Here is a 20,449-nt window from a genome sequence, read left to right on the forward strand (position 1 = left end):
CGCCCGCGCCTCCCCTTCCAGGCATGCTCCTGGCCATCCTGGAGAAGTGCGGGGCCATCCCCAAGATCCACTCGGCCCGCGTGTCCGTGGGCGAGGGCACCGTGGCCGCTGGCTACCAGGACTTCATCATCTGCGTGGAGATGTTCTTCGCAGCCCTGGCCCTGCGGCACGCCTTCACCTACAAGGTCTATGCCGACAAGAGGCTGGACGCACAAGGTGGGAGCCGGTCCCGGGGACGACCTCCGGGGGGAGGGGCGCTCCCTGGCCCCGCCCCCAGATCCCTCCAGCCTTCCAGGGTCCTGCAGGTGCTGATGGGTAGGGAAGGGGCCGCAGAGGGTGAGGATCCCCTGCCACCTGTCACAAGGTGTCAGGGGCCATGGCGCTCCCGGAAGCTAGACCATCTGTATCTTGCAGCATGTCAGGTGCATGGAGACCCCGAGATGCTGTACATGGCACAGCATCCTCATAGGAAGGTCAAGACAAAGACCGTAGCATTAGCAAGTTCTTAGGCGTTCCTGACATCAAACACCCTTATCCATTTTGTCCTAGAATTCCCTCGTCTCTAAAATTCTTTTTTTTTTTCCAAACCCGATTACTTCTAAGAAACAGACTCAGATGGTAGCAGCTTTTAACAGCTTTCTTTTTACACCTGCGGATCTTCCCTTTGTCAGACCAGCGGTTGGCAACCCGATGTATATCGAATGCCCTGGAGAGTCGTAAAAGTCCGTGCTGTCCAGGCACCACCCCCCCGCCCTGCGCCCCACGTGGAGACTCTGCAGGGATTGGCCTGGGTTGGGGCCCCTGGCAGCATCTCAGGCAGTTCTAACGTGGGGGCTGGAGAAGCAGGGGCTGGAGCCTGCAGAAGCAGGGGCTGGGGCCTGCCTCTGGCCGCTGCTCGGCGAAGGGGATGCGGAAGGCAGATGAGAAGGAGGGGGCGGAGGCGGGGGCGGAGGAAGCCTGCTAGTCTAACATGTCACCCAGGGGATGGGCCGCTGCCCACTGCCTTCCTGCATGGCTGGGGGCGGGTCCCTCTTGGCCAGGCCCCCCACCTGTGCCCACCACAGGCTCCAGGGAGCAGTGTGCTGGGCGGAGCACAGAAGTGATAGCCTGGCCTGCGCAGGGCTCCCCTCCCACCACCGCCCCCCACCTCCCTACCAGCCTCTCAGGTCCCACCTAACGTGCCATGGTCTTTGGCTGGGTGGGAAGAGGCCTTGAAATACTCGCGGCTGCTGGAGGCCACGTGTGGACTGAACCGCCTTCCAGGCCTGTCGCCTCTGGGGCACCTGACTGTGCTCTGCAGACGCGCTTGCTGGCTGGGTGCTCCATACTCTTTCCGATTTTGATTGCGCACTTAGCGCCAGGCGCTGTGATGCCAGGCACTGCACTGCCAGGGCTCACCCCTGCTGGCTGGTGGCCCACCTGCTTCCTGCCAGGCCCCCAGTTGGAAGGATCTGGCCCGCACCCACACAGCATTGAGGACGATGTCCCTTCAACCTGGTACTGACAGCCCGTACCCTTGGGAAAGATGCCCTTGTGCCTGAGCCTGAGGCCATGGCCGAGAACCCTTTCTACAGCCTTTCTGCGCTGGTGGCCCTGCAGAGGCTCTCGTCGGACCCTGGGTTGTCTTCCCGCCCGGTGCCCCCTAGACACATCCACCCCCAGAGAGAAACAGCTTGGCCAGGCAGCCAGCTGTAGGGACGCCCACTCAGCCTGCCCAGGAAAGCTGCTGCCTGCCCTCGCCCACCGCCGTGCTGGTCCCGGGCTGTGGTTCACCCGTTAACCCCTAACCATGGCACCCAACCCCTCTCAGCCCCAGTGAGGGTTGGGTACAGAGCCAGCTCGGCAGTGTGGTCTGTACAGGTCACCCACCCCCTCCTCTGTGTCCCCCTCTGTGAAGGAAGCGTTGTGAGGTTTGTAAAGCACGTTGCTCAGCAGTTCCAGCCAAGCGGGAAGAGAAGCATTGCCAGGGGGTCCCTACTTAGGTTCAGAGGTTGAACTCCCACCACTATCCTGGGTGTCCACTCTTTGTCCCCCACCAGAAGAAAACAGGAGCCCCCAGGAGGAGTCTTCTAGATGGACACAGCCCCGGGCCCTGAGGGGGCACTGGGGTCGCCTGGGTGCTGGGCAGGGCCTGGGGTGGGGAGGGCCGGGTGCTGCGGGGCCGGCCCGGTGGTGGCGCGAGGTGTTCACTCGCCTGTCTCTTGTCTTCTCTATTTCTCTGGCTCCTCTCCCCCTCCCCCTGCCCTGCTTTTGCCCCGGGTTTGGCCGTGGGCAGTGCCGACATATGGCCCTTACGGTAGGTTCTGCTGTCAGTCTGCACGTCTGTCCTGCACGCCCGTCCTGGCCCCTGTCACCAGCATGTGTCTCTCCCTAGCTCCTTCTCTGTGTCCCCATCTCTTCCCTCACAGGCCCCGCTGGGTGGCAGAACCCAGAGCACCTGCTTGCCCGAGGGCCGCCCTCCATAGAGCTTGCCTGCTTCTGTCCTGGTCTCTCGTTGTTCTGGAAAAGAACCTATGCGGTCTGGGGCGCAGTGCTTATTGAGGGGAAATTGGGGCCTTGCGTTTTGTTCCGTGGCAGAACGTGAAGGTAGAAAGAGCACGCGAGTCTGGCCTGGGTGGGGCTGGAATCCGCCTCCCCCCTTAACATCACGATTTTGGGGCTTGCACCCTTTCTGCCCCCCAGAGCCGGTGGGGACGATTCGTTAGGGAGTGAGGAGGAAGGACCTCAAGGCATGTGGCCCCCACCCTCTCAGGGCGAAGATGTCAGCTCCGCTCCGTGGGTCCAGGCAGGTCCCTGGCCCACTGCCCAGAGTGAAGGGAGCATCCTGCAGGCGAGGGGGGCGTGGGCTGGTGCCTGTGGGCCCTGGGCCCCCTTCCCCCCACTTCCTGTCTTCATTTCCCAGGCCGGGGCCTGTCTCCCCCCCAACTCCCTTCCCAGCCACCAGACGTTCCCCCAGTGTCTGCTTACCCTCTCCCTTCGGCAGTGCGCTCCACTCTGCACCCCAGCCAAAGGACCTGTTTCTTTGCTTGTCCTGTCTCGCGTCTGGGACCCCATTCTATGTCCCGGGGGGGTTGGTTAGATGACACAGCCTGGTGGCCGGGGATTCGGTTCCCGGACCAGGGGCGGGGGCCAGGCTGCCTTCCCCCGTCCTGCCCCACCACTGCCCCGGCCCCTCACCCCCACCTGCTGCCTCCTGCCCTGCAGGCCGCTGCGCCCCCATGAAGAGCATCTCGAGCAGCCTCAAGGAGACCATGAACCCGCACGACATCGTGCAGGACGCCATCCACAACTTCTCACCCGCCTACCAGCAATACACACAGCAGTCCACCCTGGAGCCCGGGCCCACCTGGCGCGGGGGCGCGCACGGCCTCTCGCGCTCCCACAGCCTCAGCGGCGCCCGCGACAACGAGAAGACTCTCCTGCTCAGCTCTGATGACGAGTTCTAGGCGTTGCCAGTGGGGAAGGATGGGCGCCTCGGCCCAGGGCAGGGCCTGCCCCACCTCCAGCCTCACGTCCAGGCCGGGAGGCGGGCAGGCACAGCTTCGGCATCGCCCTTTAATTTATTGGACCAGAAACACATATCGCTTCCAGAGGATCTGCCCAGGGGACAGCCCAGGCTCACCCAGGAGCCTTCAGGAATATTTATACAAGGCCGTGGCTCTACCACCTGGGCGAGGGGCAGAGGACACTGGGAGCCACTCCTGTGCCCTTGCAGCTCTCCCCGTGGTGGTGGCCTGTTGGGACCAGCCGTGCCCGGGCCAGACACGTGTGCTGTGGACCAGCGAGCGGCTGCAGCCTTCCCAGCCCACCACCCCCAGACTTCCAGCGACCCCCCCGCCCCCCCCCGCCCCCAACACCGTGCAATACTTCTGACCTGGGCTCTTCCCCGCTTGCTCCCTGCCCATCCCCCTTTGTCTGACGCCTCACCCTGGGCAGGAGGAAGGAGGAGGGGACATGGATGCTCTCTGTGGACCCCCCTCCTGACCCAGGCCTGCCTGGCATGCTGCAAGGATCAGAGCCAGACCCCCAGAGTCCTGGGTCCCACCTCGGAAGGGGACTCAGATGTGTCTGAGCTCCTGAGTGTCCCCTCTGTGGCTGCCCCTTCTGCTTGCCTCATGCCCCGGCTCCTGGCCTACTTCTGGCCAGCCGCCCACACTGCCCTCCCACTTGGGGTCCTTCTTCTTGAGAGCATCTTAGGTGGAGCCCATGCTTTCCCAGCTGCTCAGAGGATCAGGGGCTCCCACCCCTCCTGCCCAGGCTGAGCCATCAGCACCTCTGCTGGATCCTGGTCTCTCCCTGGGCCTTCTCCCTCCTGTGTCGGGGGTCTCCGCATTTCAGACTAGCTTCCCGGGGAGAACGGTCCTGCTGGAGGGAGGAAGGGGATGGGGCACGTGGCGGGGAGCCGGGAGACAGGGGACTCCTCTCTCTGGTCCTGTATCTGCCCAGGGCCGGGTGTCCCGCCTCGTCTGGCCCCACAGCCCGTCTCTTCTGTGCCTTAGTCACATATGAAAGCTCCCCCTCCCCAGGCCCTCAGTCTGTCCCAGACACTCTCTGGGGGCTCCCTGCCAGCCCGGCCCGCAGAGGATCCTGCAATGCTGGGCCAAGTGCCCTGGGACAGGCCTCAGCTATGATCCCTCCCTTCGCCCACCTCCATGCCCATCTACCTGGAGTCTCCCAGGGCCAGAGCCCCCAGACAGGCCAGGCTGACACTGGCCCCTGCCTTGGGAGGCACCTTGTGGTGGCATAGTGCGAGTGTATTCAGGCTGTGCCTCCATGGCTCGAACCCCAGAGAGCACCGGGTTTGGGCTGCAGTAGCCTTGGGGGTGGGGGGGTGGGGAGCAGGGCCCGCCCTGCCCTCTGGCATCAGAGCTTTCCTTTCAGTCACCCCTGGGCTGAACTGTGCTGAGGGTCGGGTAGGGGATGCCTCCCAGTCTGCCCGGGCCTCCTCTGGCCTTTGTGACCCAGCCAGCCCCCGGGGGACGGGGAACAGTGGCCTGCATGACTGGTACCCTAGGCCAGCTTTCGGGCCCCTGGCTGGTGGGCCAGGCCACCTGATACCAAGCTGGCCTGGAAGGTGCGGGCTCTCCGAGGAGAACCCCCAGCCCGCCCCTGCCATTCGCTTTCATGTTCCTCTGATTCTCCTTCCAGGCCAAAGTGTGCTGCTGCCCCCCTGCCCCCTGGTCCTTGCCTGCCCCGGTACCTGCCCGCTAGCATGGTGGGTGGGGGAGGTGGGGGCTCCACGGCAGGGAGCTAGCAGCCCCTGGGGAGACCGGGGCTGGGAACTCGTGCCTCCTTCCCAGGATGCGTAACCTACCGTGTCTTTTTTTTTTTTTTTTTTTTTTTTTTTTGTAATTTTTTCCCCCAATAGAGTAGCTCTTTGTACATAAAAAATACTTGAAAAATTAATTGTATGATGTATGAGAAGACAGAGTCCCCTAGTTTTGTATCTCGTGTATGACTGCCATGAGTTCCACCAGAAAGCCGCTCTATTTTGGTCTCTGTGACATTTTAAATGCGTGACAGAAGTGAGCAAATAAAGTGAGAAAGAAATATATATATGAGATAATATAGATTGTATTGAAATCTCTTCTGCCTGTGGGTGAGGTTTTTTCCCTTCCTCTTCCGTGCCTCCCGTGTGTGGCGGGGGGAGTGGGTTTGGTGGTCGTGGGCAAGGGCGTCCCGGGAAACCTCCTTCCTTCTGGGGTACAGGTATAGGCGGTGGGACGATTCGCGTTGCCAGAGACAAAAACGGGGGTCCAGGTCCCCATTGGGTAAAGCGTTTCCCCCTCCCCCGGCCAGTGGGACACAGTGTCGGCCAGCTGGATGGGACCCGCCCTCGGGCAGCCCCTCCCGTGGCGTGTCTCCCAGGGCTTTGAAGAGATTCCCCTGGGATCCTCCCTCCTCCCAAGCAGCCCTCCTGCCTGCCAGAGCCCACCCACCCCCCGGGACCCTAGGCACCTTACCCTTTGGGTCAGTGGGCATGCGCCAGACACCTGGCCCCCTCCTGCCGCCACTGCGTGCCTGCCCAGGGCCTGGCCTGCGCTGACAGGACGCTCAGGAATGCGGCGTGGGCGGGGGAAGTTCCCGCCGCCCGGCCACCTCCACTGGGCCCTCCTGAAGCTTCCTGTTGCCCTTTCCACAGGCCTGAGCTCAGCGTCTCAGGATCAGGACCCTGGGCCCTGACCTGAGACGGGAGAAGGGCCCACGGACCAAGCCAACCCATGGGGTTTGGCCCGTCCCCAGCTTTCAGATCCTGCCCCTTGGACAGCAACAAATTTCTTCCAGCCCCACCATCCTTCCATCCCGAGCCACATGGAAATGTCACCGCACCCAGCTTCTCTCTGCGTGTCAAAGCTCACAGCTGCTGTGGCTCCCAGGGCTTGTCACACCCGGGCCCTTAGAGTACTTGACCTGCACAGATGGGTAAACTGAGGCTGCAGGAAGCTAAGTCATCAAAGGCCGTGCAGCTAGAGAGAAACACACCTCGATTCAAACCCTGATGTCCCGGATCCACAAACCCCAGAATGCCCTTCTTCCTCGGGGTGCCCACGAGGGCTGGGCATGGGGTTGAATTGAGTTTGGGGCCTCGGATGAGACGTAGGTTGTGTTTTAGGCCTGCAGGCTGAGGCTGAGGGGTCCACTGCCTCCTTGTGCCTTCTGGAACATGAGGAAAATATGTTTTCCTTGGCTGTACAAAGTCAGGCCTCAATGTGAAAGTGCTGGAAAGATTACTCTTAAATGGGGGAATTTTCCTCTGTGGGCAGGACTGTTTATTTGCTGATGGGATGCCCAGGGCATTTAACTCTGCATTTCATTGTCCTCTGGGGCTTGCCTTCCCAGGAAGCTCCTTGCCTTCAGGTAACCTGATGGAAAGACGGAGGGGTTTATGGTCCCCTGCAGCCCTCACTCCACTCCCCCACCCCCCACCTCCCAGCCCCAGCCCCGCCCACAGCCCAGGCGCAGGAGCTGCTAACAGGGCAGTCTCTTCATCTGCAACTTGGGGCCAGCCTTCCCACCCAGCAGAGGGTCCTGCTTGAGGTTGAAAGCATCTTGGGTCCCTCATTCGGGACCCACCCCCCACCCCCCTCCCCCCAAAAAACATAGACCAGGACATACACTTCTAAACTGTGGAAAAAGAGAACTTGACTTTATTCAGAAAGTCTACAAAATACAGAAGGCGGATAACTCGCTTACTGTAAGTCGGAAAAATAAATAAAATCTAGGGACCGGGCAATTTTTTTTAAAACAGTTTTTGATTGCTTTTGTCAGCCGGCTTTCCCTAAATATAAGATAAAATGTGATTTATTTGCAGATATAAAACACAAAGTCCAGCACAGGACCGCATACCACTTTTCCCAGGCAGTGGGTGCTAGGGCTCTGGCTGGGGGAGAATAACTTAGATTCGTGTAATAAATAAACAGCAGGGACAGGAAGCTCTATAGTGGGCGTGGGGCTAGGGCCCAGCCTTCCCAGGAGAATGGCAATCAATGGCAGGGGTTGGCCCCCAGCCCACAGCAGACCCTCACAGGAGGACAGGTGGGACCCTTTCCTTTTAAGGACCCCCATCCCAGGCTGCAGGGCAGTTGGATCTGTCTTCTCATCTCCCCACTTGCCACTGTGATCACCTCCTTGGTCCCCTTTCTCTCCGGCTGGCCAGCTCCCTGGCTGCAGCGAGAGCCCAGGACTGAGCCAGGCCAGCTCCTTCCCTCTCTTCCATCTGCATCACCTTCTCTCTCCTTCTGCTTCTCTTCCCCTGCCTCACAAAGAGCCGTCTGTCAAGCCAGGGAGGCCCTGGCACCACCTTTTTCAGATGCTGCCCACTGTCTCCCCCTGCCCTGCCCCCGGCCGACCATGGCAGGAATCTCAGGGCAGCAGCAGGAAGCCGTGGCTTTTAGTTCTAGCTCAACCACTAAGCATGTATGGCCTTGGGCATTGTCATGTCCACTGGAGGCTTGTCTTCCCATCTGTTAACTGGACTTCACTAGGCAATTTCTAAAGACGCTTTGGAAGGCCAGGCATCCAGGACCAAAGCAGAGGTGGGAGCATCCGCGTCCCAGCTGGACAGCTCCGCAAGACACAGATGGGGCTGTATCCTGGGAGGGTGAAGAGGGGCCGCTGGCGCAAGCTGAGCAGTTACAAAATGAGGGGTGGCCCTCTTCCCCCTGATGGCCCTTTTCCAATCTGCTCTGTAGCCCATCCTCCCAAACCAAGAAGGATGAAGTTTCTGCCAAAAAAGACCTCACTCAGACCCTGACCTCACCCAACCTCCTATCTCACCAGAGCTGCCCCTCCCCAGGGCCATCAAGTCCCAGTTTCAGGGACCACACGAGGAAGACAGGCTCGGGGGAGGGAACGTGTGTTCATTTCGAGGACTGGTGGCTGCAGAGAAATGGCTGCAGAGAAATGGGAGAGAGAATGAGCTTAGGCACTTTCTTAGGGAAGGCAGCTGGGGTCGGAAGGGCGTGCTTTGGAGGGTGGGCGTGGGCAGGGCGCGCGGGGGCGGGGCTCAGTGGGCACTAGGAGCAGGCGGCGGGGGCGGGCCCGGGGGCGGGGCCAGCGGCGGGGGCGGGGCCCGGCCCCGGACTCGGGGCGGATTTGACGATGGTGATGACGCTGGCTGGCGCCACGAGCGCGGCCGGCCCGCGGGCCGCTGCCACCGAGCGCGCGAAGCCCTGCAGCGCCTCGCACTTGCCGCGCAGCGCGTCGAGCTCCAAGCGCATGGCGGCGTTCTCGCGCGCCAGCTTGTCCACCTCGCGCTCCAGCTCCGACTTCTGCTTCTGCAGCTCCTCCTTCTGGCACACACGCTTCACGCGGCAGCTGGCGGCGTAGCCACGGTTCTTGAGTGTGCGGCGCCGCTGTTTGAGCCGGGTCACCTCCTCCGCCGAGAGTCCGCGCAGGTGCCGGTTCAGCTCCCGCACTGACAGCCCCATCAACGCCTCGTCTGACAGGTGCGGTGTGTTCTCGCTCAGCTCGCGCTTGATCTGCGGGCAGCAGGTTGGGCATAGGGGGAGACTGAAGCCCAGGGTCCACCACGGGCCTGCAGGCCGTGAGCCCTGGCCTCGGAGGGCAGCAGAGGCTCTGGACGACTCCCCCTCCACCGCTAGTGTTCCCCCTTCGCCCCAGGGACACTGAGATGGTAGCTGGACTTGCTCCAAGACTCCGAAGGGGGGCAGAAATCCCAAAAGGGTAAATCTAAAACGGGCCAAACCGGGATCTGAACACAAAAGAGCCACCCCAGAACTCAGCCAGGATTCTAACCCAGTGACGGGGCCACACTCAGCCCCAGAAACCCAGGGAAGTACCTTTGAAGGCCTACAGCCCCGTGGACATTGTCCTCATGGAGAAGCAGGACCTGAGAGGAAAGTGACCCTCCCCCTGGAGGCACACAGCCTATGGCCTCCTGCTTCCCGGCCCAGGGCCCTTCCAATGGCTTCCTGAATGCCTGATGCCTGCAGAGCCCTTCTTGGGGATTCCACGAACTGAAGGGGAAGCTGGGATGGGAGCTCAGCCTGGGCAAGGAGGGAGAGGACCAGAGACAATGAGGGCTGCCTTCTCACCTTCAGGGCTTTGCTGGATAAGGGATCCACAGACATGTTTGCAAAAGGTGCCCTCCCGGCTGAGACCTAGGAGAGAGAAGAGGCCAAGGTCAGTTTTGTTTTGTTTTGTTTTTTTCACTTAGAACAAAATCCAAACTCACTATCTTGGTATTCAAGGCCCCTGCTCTCTCAGAACTCATCTCATACCACTTTCCTCTGTCCCAGTGGTCCGGGCACATTGGCCTCATTAAATGATTCATTCCAGCCTCAGGGCCTTTGCACTTGCTGTTCTCCTTCCCGTCCTTTTTCCTTTTTTTCCTTTTTTCTTTTTTTCCTCTTTGGCTGCCCCGAGGCACATGGAGTTTCCGGGCCAGGGATTGAATATGAGCCTCACTTGCAACTTATACCACAGCTGTGGCAACGCTGGATCCTTAACCCACTGTGCCAGGCCAGGGGTTGAACATGTGTCCCTGCGGCTGCACGGCCACCATGGATCCCCTTGCACCACAGCAGGAACTCCACTGTTCTCTTCCCTTTTATCTCCCCATAGACTCTTCAACATTTGGGTCTTTGCTCAATGCCACCTCTTCAAAGAGGTCTGACTATCTGGTGAGAAAACCCTTTGTGCCATGTCACAGAGCCCCATTTACTAGCCCACATGAGGGTCTCTGTAGTCATTGCGATGGCTTGTTTGTGGTCTGTCTCTTGCTTTCACCCCTTCTCCTCCAAAATGTGAGTCCATGAGGGTCAAGGACCTGCCTGTCCTACCACTGCCTAAGTAAGTGCTGGCACATAGTAGGTGCTCACAAATATATATGCACCAGTGCACCCCTCCCTCCCCCATCCATTCTTCCACCTGGGAATTTTATTTATTTTTTTCTTTTTTCTTTTTTTGGTCGTACCCATGGCATATGGAAGTTCCCAGGCCAGGAATCAAATTTGAGCCGGAGCTTCAGCCTGCACCACAGCTGCAGCAACGCTGCACTGGGCTGGGGATCAAACTGGTGCCTCCACAGAAACAGGCTGGATCATGAACCTACTGCACCACAGCAGGAACTCCACAGTTTTATTTTTTTTAATTTTTCATTCAAGTATAACCCACATTCAGGAGTTCCCATTGTGGCTCAGCAGAAACTAATCTGACTAGTATCCACGAGGATACGGGTTCTATCCTGGCCTCATTTAGGGGTTAAGGATCCAGCCTTGCCATGAGCTGTGGTGTAGGTCACAGACATGGCTCGGGTCCCACGTTGCTGTGGCTGTGGTGTAGGCCAGCAGCTGGAGCTCTGATTCAACCCCTGGCCTGGGAACCTCTGGATGCCGCAGGTGCAGCCCTAAAAAGACAAAAACAAAAACACAGCCAGCAATCCTCTCTGTCTCCAGCTGACCTGCCCATCTCCCCTGAAAGTGCTCTGAGAGGCAGTGTCCTGTCAGTTCTCTTTAGCAACACCCAGCTTGACAGAGAGCAGCAGGGAGTAAAACCCGGTCTGCAGCCCGGCCCCTTGAGCTGTCTGTGGGGGCAGCCTCTCAGCCTCATCTCACCGTCCCTGCCGGCCTGAGGGTCTCTCGGAGACACTGGAGAAACGGCAAGTGGCTGGGCTTTGGCACCAGACCACTGGGGCCTTTCAGAGGTGGTCCCCCTCTGTAGCTGTGGGACCCCGGCAGATCAGTTAACCTCTCTGTGCCTCTGTTTCCCCCTGGGTGACACAGGGTAGCTGTCTGTTATGTCAGATCCTTTACTCCTCCCGCAGGACCCTCCCATGGCTCCCATCTCACTCGGATCAGAGCCCAAATCACCACAGTGGCCCACGAGGCACCGCACCACGTGACCTCAGCAAACGCCCACCTCCTTGCTGTTCCTCAGACACACCACGCATGCTCCCCCTCCGGGCCTCACTGTCCCCTTTTCCATGGCATTCTCTTCCTGAGATGGCCACCAGCGTTCCTTCAGATCTCTCTTCAAATGTCATGGTCTCCTTCAATTTAGAATTCCCAGCCCTTGGAGTTCCCGTTGGGGCGCAACGGGTTCAGAGCCTGGCATAGTGCCTGAGAGCACGCAGGTTTGATCCCTGGCCTCGCTCATTGGGTGAAGAATCCAGCATTGCTGCAGCTGCGGTGTAAGTTGCCGATGCAGCTCAGATGCAGTGGCTGTGGTGTAGGCTAGCAGCTGCAGCTCCGATTCAATCCCTGGCCCTTATGCAATGGGTGTGGCCATAAAAAGAAAAAAAAAAATCCCCAGCCCTTGAAACTCGCTCCCTCCCTCCCCTCCCCCGCCACCCCCCTTCCCTGCTTCATGTGTCTCTGTAGCATCTCTCTGCGTGTAGAACTATTATCACCCACATAGGTTTTCTGTATTTGTTCAGTGTCCGTGTCCGCATTAGAATGCCAGCTCACAACAGCGGGGCTCTTGTCCTGCCCATGGCTGTATCCCCAGTGTTTAGAGCAGCGCCTGGCACATAGTAGATGCTCAGGTAATGGTTGCTGAATTCTCAGTGTGACTCAGGCCAAGGTGGGGACAATCCGGGGCTTCTCAGGAGCCCCCCAGCAGCTCCCAGCCCACACAGCCCAGAGAGAAGCAAGGAGTTGGACAGGAAAGGGAAGCTGGCGTTTCTAGAGCTTCCCTGACACAGGCGGCCATCCTGGCCCTTGGGCTGGGAGGGCCCCTTCAGAGCCACCCAAGCCTCTTGTGGTTTAGCTGGGGGAAACTGAGGCCCCCAGAGTCCCGAGTCAGGACCCTAACTTTTCACAGATACTACCTGGAGGCCCTCATACACCGCCCGCACCCGTCCTATCCTTCCATACGGGCCTCTTAAACAGCCACCTACCCCCAACACACACACACACACACACACACACACACACACAGGCTTCCCTGCTGGCCTCCGCGCATGCTCCACCGTGTGACTCTGACCATGTCACCACCCAGGTGCACACCCTCCATGGCTCCCTACCATTCTGGGGACAGAGTCCAGGCCCAACCGCATGGCACCCTGAGCTCTTTTTCCACCTCTGCCCGCCTCCGCCTCCATTCTGCCCTCCAGCCATGAGGAATTTCTTTCACTTCCTCTCACCCCATGCTTTCTTGCCGCCTCAAACCTCATGACACATCGCCCCCCACCCCCGCTTCATCCGGCAGACTCCTACTCCTCAGCCTTCTGCCCTGGGCATAGACACCTCCTCCTCCAGGAAGCCCTCCCTGACTCCATCCACCCCGCAGTCCTCCCTTATGTTATAGCGGTCTGTTTCCTGTCTTCCTACCAGACAGGGAGCTTCATAGGCAGGAACCAGGCTGAGGCAGCTCTGGTGCCGAGGCTGCCAGTACAAGGGCTGCCAGAGAGCAGGTGCCAGTGAGGGGTGGATGGGGGATGGGGGGTGGTCTATGACACTGTCCCTCACCCAGCTTGTCGGGGCCTGAACCGAGTGCCAAGGCCAAGCCCTACTGAATACCTCTGAGAGAAACACCTCGCGGCCCCGCTTCTGCTTCTCGCTTCTTTCCATCTGCCTCCCTGCTTCTGCATGGCAGGGATGGCACACAGACCAGGAAGGGGAGAAGGGAGCAGAGGGGATTCTATCCTCGTGTCTGACCCCTGGGGCGGGGGGACAAGGAGAGGAGCAGGGGATTCAGGGTCAAGTCTGGGTTTGAGTCCCACCTGTTTTCTCGGGGCTCTGTGCCTGGGGGCCAGCCGCTCCACCTCTCTCGGTCTCTGCTTTCCCATCTCCAGGATGGGAACCTGCTCTGCAGGGGTTTAGTGGAACCAAGTGGTACAAACCAGAGAGAGAGCACCTGGGCAGTTGTCACAACTGCTGAGTCTATCCAGGAGGGTCAGGCCTGCAGCCATCCCTAGGACCTCGCTTTGACTCGGCATCCCCAGGCTGGCCGGGCCCACACAGGAAAAGTCCTGAGAGACCATCTGGCCCCTGCCTCTTCTCATCCTCCAAGGGGAGAAGGAGACCAGAGAGGGGCATCTCTTGCCTGAAGCCACACAGCAGGTGAATGGCTGACTCCCCCCAGATCGGAGGAATTGTCAACACTTGTAAAGGCCCCTTTCACACCATCCTCACCCCGATTCTCCTGACAACCCTGGGAGATAATAGCCAGAGAAGTCAATACAGTAGTCCAGAGTCACACAGCAAACAGGGTGGTAGAGCCCGGGACTGAGGCCACACTGAGCCATGTGTCTCCTCCCATTGTGGCCCTTACAGGGCACCCTTTCTGGGCTCTGATTCCCCACCCCTGGGAAGAGGAAGACTCGCCAGTCTCCAAGGCTGCCCAGCTCAGATGTCCCAGGATTTGCGTGGGGTCTGCTAGGCATATGCAAACAACATACAGATATCTAGGCCCCCCCCCTGCCGGCTCTTCAGGGAGCTGGGGTGTTAGGTGACACCCAGGCAGTCTGGGCTACACAGCCTGATTGGGAGAGGGGAAGCCCCTTTTTACAAAGGTTCACTAAGCCTGCTGGGTGCTGAGCACTGGGTGCTGTGGCTAAGACAGAACCTTGGAGCACAGCCTCTGGAACAAGTCATTTTTCCTCGCTGAACCTCAGTTTCCACACTTACAAAGTGGGGACAATCCTAATAGTATCAGCGGGTAAAATACAAGAGGCTGGAGCTCCCTCTGTGGCACAATGGGATCTGCAGCATCTCTGTAGTGCCAGGCTGTGCAGGTTCCATCCCTGCCAGGCAGGCACTGTGGGTTAAAAGATCCCGAGATGCTGGAGCTGAGGCATAAGTCACAACTGTGACTTGGATCTGATCCCTGGCCTGGGAATTCCAGCTGCCACAGGGCAGCCAAAAAAGAAAAGAAACAAAAACACAACAAAAGAAAAACAAAACAAGAGGCGTAGACAAGCTCAGAAGAGACAAATGGTTGACCTCACCGTTGCCTCCCCCTTTGCTCCCGACACTGATGTCAGTGACCATTCGCAGCACTTTTTCCCACCGAGTCTGGACACGGCCCCTGAATCTTTGTCTACACAGACCTCCGCAGTGGGCCACGCCCATTCTATATAATCGCTAAAGGTTTCACCCCCTCTGCTGGCTGCAATTCTAAGTACTTTGGGGGCCCGTCCGCTGTCTCCTCCTGCCCTAGCCCTCAGCCCCTTCAAGCACATGCTGGATGTCAGCTGAGACACCCATGTTTGCTCAGGAATGTCCTAGCTCAGCAAAGTCGGGCCATCACACAGGGACGGTCACCAGAAGGGGGGAACTTTCTGATACCCTCAGGCTTTTCAGCCTCCAACTTGCGGGGCTGTCGGCCAAGGGGCCCGGGCCCTCCACTGGCTCTCAGACCTTGGACCTGAGTCAGCAGCTGATCCATCCTCCTTGTTGTGTAACGGAGGCAACCAAGCAGCTGTTAGGTGGTAGTGGTGGGAGTCCCGACCTCCCTGGCTCAGGGCTCTTTCCTCAATGCCAGGCGCCTCCCCCCCCAACCCCACCCCGCCCCCGCTTCTTCCCTTCCTCTTTCTGAGGCCCGCAGAGCTGCCCTCCAGGGTCCGCAGGTTCCTAACATTCCTTTGGAGGCACAGAGTCAATTTACTCTTGGGGGATTGACAGCTGCCTCGCCCAATCAGCAGCCACCTCCCTGGCCTCCAGTCCACTCAGAGGCTCCCTGCAGACCGCCCACCCGCTGGCCTGGGCTCCTCTCTGGCTGCTGAGCCATTTTGCTTCCTCTGTGAGGACAGAGGGAAAAAATGTGTTTTCCTGGGCTTTGGCAGCCGGTGCTGGTGGAGCCTCCTCCCTACTGGGAGGGGAGCAAAGCTGGGAGAATCCAGCACTGCAGGGAAGTAGGAGCCGCCCCGGGGTCCAGCTCTGGTTCTACCACCCGCTCACACTCGCTGTGTGACTTCAGGTCTGTCACTCCCTCTCTCTGGGCCCAACACGCCAAACCTCCAAGCCTAAGGTAACTCCTAGCACTGACAATCTTAGAGTTTAGAGTGTCTGATCCTGACCCAGAATGGAGCGCCAAGACCACCAGCAGAGTACAGGTCCTGGAGGAAGGGAGAGGAAATCAGGGAGGGCTTCCTGGGGGCAGAGGTGTGAGAGCACCCATGCAGAGACTATCAGACTTGACCATCCTTCTGCCCCACCTGCATAGCCAGGGACTACTTCCTCTTTTAGCTGAACCATGATCAAAGCCACCTCCTCACTGGCCTCTAGCCTTGCCTGCCTCCACCACTGGCCCCACCTTCTGTCCCCCCCCCAAGAGATAGCAGAGGGATCATTACTGACACAGATCTACAAACATAACCATGTGCGGCCCATTCAAAACCCAGTGGAGTTCCCTGGTGGCTCAGTGGGAACTGAGCCTTGTCACTGTTGTGGCTTGGGTCACTGCCGTGGTGTGACCCTGATCCCTGGTCCCAGGAACTTCCATATGCCATATGCACAGACAAACAAACAAACAAAAAAGGGAGTTCCTGTCGTGCTCAACAGAAATGAATCTGACTAGCCTCCAAGAGGATGCAGGTTCAATCCCTGGCCTCGCTCAGTGGGTTAAGGATCCAGCATTGCTGTGGCTGTGGTGTAGGCCAGCAGCTACAGCTCCAATTCGACCCCGAGCCTGGGAACTTCCATATACCACAAAGTGCAATCCGAAAAAGACAAAAAAAGCAAACCAAACCAAAAAAAAAAAAAAACCCACTAAACACCAACAAGCAAAACCCCATGATGCAGGTCTCCCCTCTAGCCCGTGTGGTGGGGCTTTCAGGTCTCCCCGTGTTCTCTCCCCACTTTCTCCCAGGATCCTCATGCTGACAACAAATGAGCAAGAAGACAGCAAACTCTACCATTCCCGCACATTTCCCAAAGGGACACGGGGGGGGGGGGGGTGGATGTCGCCTGGGCCCTGAAGGATCTGCTCGTTTTGGGGAGACTGCTTCAAGAATCTTACATCCCATGTCCAGGCTTCTTGCTTCTCTGGGGTTCCCAGGCCTTTTCTCTAGGCGTTGGGGAGCTCTACCAGACACAGACCCAGCGCTCCTTCACTCATTCAATCAGCAAACATCCAAGAAGCACCTACTCTTTAGGTGCCAGGCTCGGTGTGAGCCCTGAAGGCCCAAAGTTGCATCGAAGCCTCTGGCCCTCAAGGGCTTCACAGATAATCATCACTTGATCTGGCTCACTGGTCACCTCCTCAGGGAAGCCTTCCTTGATTGCTCTGGCTAAGTCAGAGCTCTGTTACATCCTTTCAAACCACAGCGGCTGCCGTCTCATACTACGCATCTCAGCTGTGGTTTTGCATTTAGTTTGGTGCCTCTTCCTTGATCTTTGTCTCCCTCCCTTGACTGTAAGCTCCCAGAGGGCAGGCTCTGGATCTGATGTGTTCACCATCTGATCCCCAGCATGTAGTCCTTGATGGGCTCCATGGCAACTGCAGGACCCCCAAAAAAGGGTCAGGACTAGAGTTCCCTTGTGGCCTAGCGGTTAAGGATCTGGCCTTGTCACTGCTGTGGTTCGGGTCATTGTGAGTTTGTTCCCTGGCCTGGGAACTTCTCCATGCTGTGGGTGTGGCCTAAATAAATAAATAATACTGGCAGGACTGAGGGAGGCTCAGGGGCCCAGGGAACCCAGACTGGGTCCCGGGACCTCCTGATGGCCCCGGGGGTGGGGGTGGTGGTGATTGAGACGGAGTTGAAAGCTTTCAGTACCAGCTTTCCATCTATGAGGAGTCAACCACCACTTCCTCTCGTTCCCTGATCCCTAGCCCTACTCAGGGATGCTTCTTGCCCAGCTTTGAGGATGGGACTGCCCGAGTCCCGTGTTCCAGGTGGCCACCTCCCTTACTCGAACCCCACATATTACTGGACATCCCCGGCCTCAGCCTGGGGCTGGTGGCTCTGCTTTCTTTCCCACAGTTTCCCGGGAAAATAGGCTGTGTGCAGACTACCATACCTCCCCTGTTCCACCCTTATCCTACCATCTTGGATGTTGCCTAGTCCCTCTGCAGATGGGGACACCGAGATTCCCGGCTGTGATAGCCACTCAAAGATTCTAAATTAAAGATACTCTTGTTTCTTCTCCAGCAAGCTCAATGCCCTCACCGCCCTCAAGATTCCATAGCCCTGGAGTTCCCGTCGTGGCTCAGTGGTTAACGAATCCGACTAGGAACCATAAGGTTGCGGGTTCGATCCCTGGCCTTGCTCAGTGGGTTAGAGATCGGCTTTGCCGTGAGCTGTGGTTTAAGTCACAGATGTGGCTCGGATCCCAAGTTGCTATGGTGTAGGCTCCGATTAGACCCCCTAGCCTGGGAACCTCCATATGCCGTGGGAGCAGCCCTAGAAAAGGCAAAAAGACAAAAAAAAAAAGATTCTATAGCCCTATGGCGGGGAGGACAGGGAGGGCAGAATAGAACCAAGGAATATCCTGATCTTCAGCCTTTCCCTCCCGCATCCAACAGCGGGAGGGGGAGTGGCCAGGTCTGGCCCCACCCCCTCAAATTAACCCTTCAAGTACCAAGACCAGCGGTCCCACTGCCTATTGACCCTGCCTGTCCCAGGTCCTCAGCTAGCTCCTCAGGTCCAGCCATCAGCAAGTAGGTCTGTCTGACTAGCCCCACCTGTGAACTGAAACCACCAGGAGGCCAGAAACCAGCTCCACCCCAACCTTAGGTTCTCACCCTCCCTGACCCAGCAGGTACAACCTCTAGAGCCCAGACCAGTCAGAGCAATAGCCACCAAAGGGAGGAAGCCTGTATCCCTTTCTACCTCCAACCTTCCCTGTGGGTTTTTCTGGCCCTTCCTGTTTCTCCTGAGGCTGAGGTGTTGGGCAACCCTGGGGATGAAGGAGAGTCTCAAAGGGAGGGTCTGTCTTCCCCAGGCAGCCGGAAAACCTGGGGACAAGGACCTGGGTGCCAGCCCACATTGTTGCCAGACCCACCAGGGTGCTGGGCCCAGGAGTGGCTCCCTCACCCCCTCCCGCAGCTGAGCCTGGTGGCATCTTTCATGTTTCACCCCACCCTGTGGCTGAAGGCGCCGGCTCTGGGCGGGGGACAAATATCTCCGTCACATGGTCGTGGCCCTGGGAAACTCCAGGGAGAGCAAGGGCCCGGCTGCCGCCGGTCAGTAGGAAGGGGACAGAATTCCCGGACCCCTTGTAACTATGGACTGGGCCGCTTCCCTCGCTCAGTTCTTACTCCGTGTTTATTCCAGCGGGCACACTCTCTCCGAGGTATAGTCGGCTGGTACACAGGCCCCAGGGTCCTCACCCGCCTGAGAGCGCCCGGACACACACCATCAATCTCTCTCTCCCCCCCCCCCACTCCCTCCAAGGTACGCGGCACACGCACCGGGCAGGATACCCAGAACGCTGGCCAGGAAACACACACGCACGCCCGCCCTTCGGACGTAAACAAACCGCGCACGCACCGCCCGCGGGCACCAGTCCAGGGACTGTTCTCACAGAGTCACGTACTTGCACTCACCGCCCCCCGCCCCGCCTGGGCGGACGCTGACGCTCGCTGGCCCGCGCTGCCCCTTCCTGCCCGGCTTCTCCGCCGGGGGGCCCGCGCCCCCAAAAGGGGCCCGTCCCCCCGGACCGGCCAAACTTGCTTCGGCCGCGTCACGGTCCCACCGGACCTCTGCCTCCTGCCCCTCTCTCCCCATGCCAGCCGTCCCGGCGAGGTGTCTGCGGGAGCACCGACGGAATGGACCCCGGCGCTCCGCCCCAGGCACGTTCCGGGGTCGCGGAGACCTCGCCGCCTCGGGGCCCCGCGCGCCCGTCCGGCTTCGGAACCCGCGACTCTCACCCGACTCTCGGCCTGCTTCGCCTGGCGTCCCGGGCACGCGTGGGTCCCGCTGCTGTCCCAGCTGCTGTCCTGGCCCGAACCCTGCTCCGTCTCCCCTTTGGTCCCAATCGCAGGTCGCTTTGAGCCCAGCTCCAGCGAGAGCCGCGCGGAGTTTTGTTGTGGGGCGGGCAGCGCTGGGGGCCGCGCAGAGTTGTAAGGCGAGCTTCCCGGAATTACTCACTCACAGGATTCCTTTCATTCATAAAAACCCAGTCATGCGCTGACGTCACCGCGCCGGCCGCCCCCCAGCCCCTGGAGCGGCCTCCCGGCTCCTCAGCCCCGCCCCCACCAGCTCCTCCCCGGCAAAGACCACGCCCACACCCAGGCCCCGCCCCCTGGAGTCTCAATCCCAGTTAGAGCGCTGGCTGGGGGCGTTCACGTGACACCTCACCAGAGCTGCGCGGGTGAAGGTGTCATTTGTCTCATTTTACAGTCCACAGTCCTGGGCCTCTTCTCCTTTCGACCTACACACTCTGCCTTAATGATCTCATCTGGTCTCGTGGTTTTAAATGCCATCTATAAGCTCTGGAGCCCCAAATTTGTATTTCCAGAGCAAACAGCTTCTCTAAATTCCAGACTGAATCCAACTGCCCACTCAGCTCCGACATGTGGGTACCAGATGGGGACTGCATATACCCAGAATCCCACTCCTGAGCATCAACCTTACCTCAGCATCCTACACCCCCAGTTTCCACCATCTCAGCTGTTCTAGCCCAGACCCAGGAGTCTTGCTCCACCCCTTTCTCCTTCCTCACTTCCCCCCAGTCAGGCTGGCTCTACCTCCAACACTACCTGCATCTGACCCCACCTCTGGTCCTACTACCTGACCCAGGGACCATCAACTTACCTGGACAATAGCCACAGCCCCCTGAGAGCTTCCTCGCTTTGTCCCTACAGGGCTTCTTCACATCTCAGACCATGTTCTTCTCAAAATGAAAAAATGAGACTGTTTCACACACTCCCACCCTCTGGCTGAACACCCTCAAAAGTTCCCCTTTGCGTTTAGGATATAAACTCGACTCCTTCCCTTGGCCTCCAGCCATCTGGCCTCTCCCCAGCTCTGCAGCCTCACCTCCTGTCACCTTCCTGGCACCACTACTCTTCAGACACACGGCCCTTCTTACTGTTCCTC

General features: G+C 59.0%; 2 protein-coding genes across 6 annotated transcripts in view; one reads left to right on the plus strand and one right to left on the minus strand.

Moving 5' to 3' along the window:
- The window catches only part of TMEM184B (transmembrane protein 184B), a 48,563-nt gene extending 42,976 nt beyond the window's left edge, over nucleotides 1–5,587 (plus strand). The window contains exons 8-10 of one of the 3 annotated variants that reach the window (XM_005655511.3): nucleotides 22–216; nucleotides 2,276–2,296; nucleotides 3,205–5,587. In XM_005655511.3, the coding sequence (XP_005655568.1) occupies nucleotides 22–216; nucleotides 2,276–2,296; nucleotides 3,205–3,446 (458 nt within the window). In that variant the 3' untranslated portion in view covers nucleotides 3,447–5,587. The other 2 variants (XM_001924228.6, XM_013988203.2) reach the window with 2 other exon arrangements.
- On the minus strand, nucleotides 7,122–19,599 carry MAFF (MAF bZIP transcription factor F). 3 transcript variants are annotated; one of them, XM_001924465.4, is made up of 3 exons: nucleotides 19,279–19,599; nucleotides 9,558–9,623; nucleotides 7,122–8,981 (listed from the first exon to the last, which is right to left on the minus strand). In XM_001924465.4, exons 2-3 carry the CDS (start codon nucleotides 9,591–9,593, stop codon nucleotides 8,517–8,519), a joined length of 501 nt encoding a protein of 166 aa, XP_001924500.1. In that variant the 5' UTR covers nucleotides 9,594–9,623; nucleotides 19,279–19,599; the 3' UTR covers nucleotides 7,122–8,516. The 3 variants fall into 3 exon arrangements, with proteins under 3 accessions (XP_001924500.1, XP_020947157.1, XP_013843663.1); XM_021091498.1 differs by lacking the exon at nucleotides 19,279–19,599 and adding an exon at nucleotides 18,667–18,794; XM_013988209.2 differs by lacking the exon at nucleotides 19,279–19,599 and adding an exon at nucleotides 11,383–11,674.

Source organism: Sus scrofa, chromosome 5 (genome assembly GCF_000003025.6).
Source record: "Sus scrofa isolate TJ Tabasco breed Duroc chromosome 5, Sscrofa11.1, whole genome shotgun sequence".
Lineage (NCBI taxonomy): Eukaryota > Metazoa > Chordata > Mammalia > Artiodactyla > Suidae > Sus > Sus scrofa.